At 46.7% G+C, this 6,624-nt stretch overlaps 1 protein-coding gene across 1 annotated transcript in view; it reads right to left on the bottom strand.

Annotated features, from left to right (window-relative positions):
• Positions 1–6,270, bottom strand: part of frem3 (Fras1 related extracellular matrix 3) — a 39,785-nt gene extending 33,515 nt beyond the window's left edge. Inside the window, exon 1 of the mRNA XM_080759357.1 lies at positions 1,067–6,270. Coding sequence (XP_080615483.1) covers positions 1,067–6,092 — 5,026 coding nt within the window. The 5' untranslated portion in view covers positions 6,093–6,270. The remainder of the gene's footprint in view (positions 1–1,066) is intronic.
• Between the last annotated feature and the right edge of the window lie 354 nt (positions 6,271–6,624).

Below are 6,624 nucleotides of genomic sequence, written 5' to 3' on the forward strand. Positions count from 1 at the left end.
TGAATTATAGCCTATATCAGATGAAAATAAATTTCTCCAATCCATTACTGTACATAATACTACATATGCAAATATATCAATTTATAAGCAAAGCATTTTATAGATTTATTTTACTTTTATTTGTATGACATAATTATAACTACTATTGATGATATTCAGACCGCGGCCATCTTGCCAGCAAGGTGCTAACTAGGTGCAACTTCCCATTGACAGCCCATTCATCCAAACAGAAAAGTCCTATCTTATTGTATTAAACAATGTAAAAATTACCAACATTGCAACTGTGCAAAAAGCTTGAATTATTCTCTTTCTATCTGCAAAGTGTTTGTTTAATACAAATCCACTGTAGACATGTTATGAGCTACTTCCTGTCAAGAAATTATGTGCAGGTTATTTTTTTGTGTCAGAGTTTGGGAGTGCTCGTTGTAAGGAATTTCTTGCAGGTGATGTATTGGAGTTTGGAAGCACTCGTTTTTGTAAAGCAGCCTCCTGCTGCCTCCTGCATTATGTGCAAATTCAAAACAGGTGGTACGCAGAGCTGTTGAGTGATATCCAACGAGCACTCCCAAACTCTGACACTTAGGAAAAAATAACCTGCACATCATTTCTTGACAGGAAGTAGCTCATAACATGTCTATGGTGGACTTTTATGAAACAAAAACTTTACAGATTGAAAGAGGATAATTCAAGCTTCCCGTACAGCTGCAATGTTGGTGAGTTTGACGTTGTTTAATACAATCAGATAGGACCTTTCTGTTTGGGTGAATGGGCTGTCTATGGGAAGTTGCACCTATAGTTAGCACCTTGCTGGCAAGATGGCCGCGGTCTGAATATCGTCACTTAAGTAGGCCTACACCAAGCATTCTCTTTCTTCATGTATCTTCTTACAAACATACTGGAAGAATGACATTTGTGATGATGCCGTTCATAAAATTAATGGTTGGCTTCCCTTTTACACATTCTACACTATTTCACATTGACTCTTTTTTAGCTTTTAACCAGTGTAAGGTGGGGTAGCTCTCCTAAGCACAGCAACACCATTACTGAGAATGCAATGTTAGCTTACCTTGTGTGAAGGCCTTGATGCTATCATTGCCCAGGGCGGTGTTTATGATGAATCCATGCAGGGGAGCCTCAGCAATGTTGTACTTCAAGACTTTGCGCTGGCTGTCTCTGTCTTCAGACTTCAGGGCCTTGCTGGTGATCAGGAATCCCACGTGTCCGGACTGGAGCACCCTTAGTGTGGCGGCAGCCTTGTTCACTACAATCTGTGGGACCCCGTTGTCCACCGTGTTAATATGAATAGTCATCATCTGGGGCTTGCGTGTTTCGTAGATGGTGTCAGGGAAGACGTAGAAGTCAGTGTGCGTGCCATCCGTGACTGTGAAGGAGAAGCTATCCTCATTGGTCTCTGTGCCGTCATGCTTATACGTAATGAGGTTCTCATTCAGGTCTTGCTTGGTGAATGTGGTGATCGGTTGGGTGTTGTTAAAAAGCAGCTGCCCGTGGACTGGCACTTGGGTGACTATGAAGCGTAGCAGGTTGTCAGGTGTATCGCGATCCTCTACCGTCAATTCAAATGGTGTGATGAGTTTGGCTTCTCCCTCTCCCAAAAATAGTTTGCTGATGGCCAAGACAGGTTTTTTATTGTCTACATCAGTGATGGACACTCTGAATGTACGGAAGACGGGATTGTAACCATCAGTAACTTCAAACTCGAAGCTGTCCATCTTCATCTCATCGTCAGAGGTATGGATGTAATAGATCTTGTTGCCAGCGAGCTGCATTTGAGTGAAGGTGGAGATAGGAACACCTGGGAAGTCAGTGCACTCCAGATGACCCCTGCTGGGTGCTCGAGTGATGCTGAAGGTGAGGTATTCATCAGGACTGTTGATGTCAGTGGTGCTGAGCAGGTCAGTAGTAAGAGTTACTTTGCCTCCTTCTTTGAGAGTCACGCCTTTGTTGATGACATCTGGGAAGACCATGTCAATGCTTCCAATGTTGATGTAGAAGTAGCGGTCAATGAGAGGGTTAATTCCGTCTGTGACATCAAACTTCAGCAAGTCGCGGATTCCCTCTTGACCTGTGTGCACATACTGAATGAGATGTTTGTCAATTGCATCCTGTGTGAAGTTCATCCCAAGGGTGATATTGCCCAAAACATTCCCAAACTTGGATATGCGCTGAAGGTAGCCTTGGCTTGGGCCATAGCGTACAATGTATGTCAGCTCTTTGTCTTCAGAGTCAAGGTCTGTGGCCTTCAAAACATTGTTATTGATTATTTTGGTCTCACTAATCTCAACTTCAAGACCATCGTTTATTGTCATTCTTGGTGTCTCATCATCAACAGGAATAACCATGATGATAACCTTTTTTTCCACAGTGTGCTTCCCATCTGAAAGCCTGATTTCAAAGCTGTCCTCCTTGGTCTCTGAGTCATCATGTTCATACACAATGTTAGATGACTCCTTGATTTGTTCCAGATTGAATTTGTCAACTGGGAGTGTGCCAGTGGTGAGCTGCTGAACAATTGTGCCATGCTCAGGGTACTTGATGATCTCAAAGTCCAACTCATCCCCGGGGATATCAGCATCAGCTGCATTCAGGATGGGCGTGTCAATGACCAGACTCATGCCTTCCATTACTACAAACTCGCGGATGAAAATCTCCGGTTTTTCGTCATTAGCTGGAATGATAACAATGGGGAAGAAGTGGCGCTCAGAGAAGTTGATACCATCTGAACAGCGGAAGGTGAAGCGATCTTCAACAGGTTCCACACCTTTGTGAATGCTCTGGACATAGTAGATATGACCAAGGCCAATGTCTTTAATGCTAAAGGCAGTGATGGCCGTGCCTGCCCTGGACTTCTCAGAGCCTGGGGCTGGGGCAATATTCTCCACATAGCCAGATGTTGGCTGGACGATGATGGTGCACAAAATATCCTCATTGTCTGTGTCGATATCCTCAGCCTCGATGTGCTCCAGAGTAATGACATTCTTCTCTCCTTCAATCACCACAAACTGCTCTCCAACACTGACAATAGGTGGGATACTGTCAAGGGGGAGGATGGTAACGTGAACCCTCACACCTTGAACCTTGTTTCCCCCGACAACCCATTGGTCCGACATATCAGACAGGGTGAGGTTGAAGGAGTCATATTCCTTAAATGGTCCAATTTCACCTGATGTGTGGGCATACACCACCACCCCATTGATAAGGTCCTGCTGAGTGAATCTCTCAGCAGGTCCCCCGTTCACCAGGATCTCCCCCAGCCTGGGAGGCTCCTCGACGATGAAAGTGAGCAGAAGGTCATCTGTGTCGTCGTCACGACCCTGAATGACGTTGGTCGTAATTTCTGTTGCTCCGTTCTCCAGCACGTCGATGGCAGACCCCAGCAGGCCAGCCGGGAGCATGATTGTGGGGGCCTCATCATCAACGGGTTCAATGGCAATCTTAATTATGATGGGCACCTCATGAAAGCCATCACTGACATCAACCTTGATGGTATCACTGAGGGATTCATCTCCGCGATGAATGTAAGTCAGATGGCCATTTGCTATGTCTTCCAGCAAAAATGTCTCACCATTTGACATGGCAATACCTAAATACTGCAATTGCCCAAAGAGGGGAATCTGGGTCACAGTGAACTCGATATTTTCATCATCGGTATCCTGGTCTGTGGCATGCAACTCTTTCTTAGTGATGACATAAGAGTTTCTCTCCAGAACAGTGAACCCAGTGTTGGTGATTGCGGGGGGTTTGTTGTCAACTGGCTGTAAAAAAATGGTGAATAGCCCATCTACTGAGTTACCAGCAGTGTCCTCCACAAGGAATGTGAATTGAACAACTTTTGGAGTGATGCCCAGTTCCTGGTCAGGGGGCTTGTAAGCCACTTTGTGGTGATTGACCTGGGCCTGTGTGAACTCGGAAACGGCAATGTCAGGGCTGTCAGTCAGAACAATGTCACCCAGAGGGGCTGGGTTGTTCTCATCTGTGTCTGTGGGGGGGTTTATGACGCTGTACTTCAGGTCTCTGTCATCTGAATCCAGATCTGTATAACGCAACAATTTATTTTTGAAGTGTGTCAGCTCATACTCTTGCACTGCCATGTGAAGGGTGGTGCCCGGATAGAGCTCTGGGGGGAGGTCATCAACAGGGTGGATCTTTATGGTGAAAACATGCTCGCCTGACTGGTTCGGGGGATCATTATCATCTTGGACCCGGAATACAAACTGGTCATTTACAGTGGTGGTGCTGTGGGGGCCAATGTGGCGGTAGAAGAGCTTTCCATCCATTATATCTTGCTGAAACCACTCGGACACCACCTGCTCAAACATCTCATCTGTCGCACTGAACTTCCAGAGAGAGGGGTCAGAGGGGGGCTCAACTTGCCTGAGAAGCAGCTCTCCCACAGTTGAGTATGGAGCTTCCAGAATAAATTTTATGGTAGAGTCTTCTGAATCAATATCGGTGGCACTCAGAATGAACGGGGAGAGCTGCATGACCTCATTTTTAAACAGCACCAGGCCAGTGTTGGCATTGATAATGGGGGGCTCGTCATCGGTGGGGGCAATAGTGATGGGGAACAAAAACTCCACCTCGTTCTTGCCGTCAGTCATTCTAAAGATAATATTGTCACTGTAAGTGTCACTGCCATCATGCTGGTACACCACAATACCAGCATCTAAATCGGCAGGTGTGAAGAATTTCCTACGGCTGCCAAGTACGGTTAGCTCTCCGTGTTTTAAGCCATCTACAACAGCAATTTGTACGTCCTCTAGGTTATCCTCATCACTGATCTCTAAATTCTGGGAGCTGGACAGAGCTCTGGACTGCCCTTCAAACAATAGCTGCCCTGTATTTTTGGTCGCCACAGGGGCCAACGTATTCATAGGCTTCACCACTATCATAAAAGCGAAGCTTTCAGACACAGCTCCATCAGTGTCTACGATTTCAAAATCAAGCTGGAAAATCCTCTCTACCTCTGAGTCCACTGAGGGGGGCTTGTAAGCTATTTTAAGGTCTTTTATGTCTCTCTGATAGAAGGATGTGATGGGAAGGTTCTGATCGTCTGTGCTGATGAAGTAGCCCTGCTGATAGCCCAGAGGTGAAGTCATGTTGAAAATTAAATCATCTTGATCGGATTCAACATCCTCAGCGGCCAGCATATCACTCGTTATTGCTGTCATCACAAATTGATCAATCTCCATCATCATCATAGCTACAAAGCTGGGCTTAGGGGCAGTGTTCTCGGTTCCCTCTCTTATTCTAACCATCATCTGGAAATGCTCTTGCATTATGGCATTGCCCTCATTGTCCTGCAGCTCTACCATCATTGGAATATAATCTCTATTTGGTGACTTGGTCGTTGCAGTGTGCTTGTAGCGAATGCCCTGCTTAACAAATTCATCACAGTCAATCATCTGGCCATTGGGGGGGTTATTCAAAAGTGTGCCATACCTGGGGAGTCCTCCGGCGCCAACCAGAGTGGTCATCTTACACTGTGTCACACCTTCCTCGTAGGAAAACTCCAGACCTTTTTTGTCAATGGGGTTGCTGTCGCTGTTAAGTTTCTCCACATTGAGTGGCATATTCCTGGTGAGGATCTCGAGCTGCTGGAATACCACCTCCACCTCCAGCATGAAGGGGATGATGACCGTGTCTGTATGGGAGTCATATCGCAGCTGGAGCTTTACCCGATCCTTGCTGGGACTCCGGGAGCCAAAGTGAGTGTATTTCACCTCATCAGCTCCGAATTCACAGGGGAACTTTTTCGGGCTCAGCATTCCAGGTGTCTGGGCCAGCGGGTCATTGTCCAAAACAGTGATGTGACACCGGTCACCAGGCTGCACCTCGGTCACCAGGTCATTGACAGGGTCCAAATACACAGACCTCCCAAAGGGAACCCTAATTCCATTGTTGGCGATGACGATGTTGTCCTCATCAGGTCCAGTTCTATGGCGATAAAGGAAAGCCGGGTCAAATGGCTCTGCATCCACTGAAGCAAAGAAGCCCAGAGCAAAAGTAACAAGGAGACATCTGAAAAGCTCCCGTGTTTTACAGGTCCCTGAGCTTTGCAGACAACCAGCCATGTCCGCTGCTAGTTGTCTTGCAATTTGTTTTAGGAGTCAGCAGAAATAGACAGACTCCTATCCCCCAAATAAATAAAATTCTCTCTCTCTCTCTCTCTCTCTCTCTCTCTCTCTCTCTCTCTCTCTCTTTCTCTTGCTCTCTTTCTCTTGCTCTCTGTCTCTCTCCTCACAGGCTCCCTCACGCATCCACCGTGCCACACAACTGCAGTGAATGTTATAGGGCTGTGCAGGTAATACTAACACAGAAGACTGTGACTAGACCCCAGACTCCTCCTTCTGTCAGGCCAGGGAGGGAGCCTCCTACCCCCATGGCTAATTTAAGAAAGTCCATTGGATGGGATGTAAAAGTCCCCCCACCCCCTCCACACACACACACACACACACACACACACACACACACACACACACACACACACACACACACACACACACACGCATGCGCGCGCGCGCGCACACACACACACACACACACACACACACACACACACACACACACACACACACACACACACACACACACACAAACCCCTAC

Source organism: Protomyctophum bolini (assembly GCF_963924005.1).
Source record: "Protomyctophum bolini genome assembly, chromosome: 3".
NCBI lineage: Eukaryota > Metazoa > Chordata > Actinopteri > Myctophiformes > Myctophidae > Protomyctophum > Protomyctophum bolini.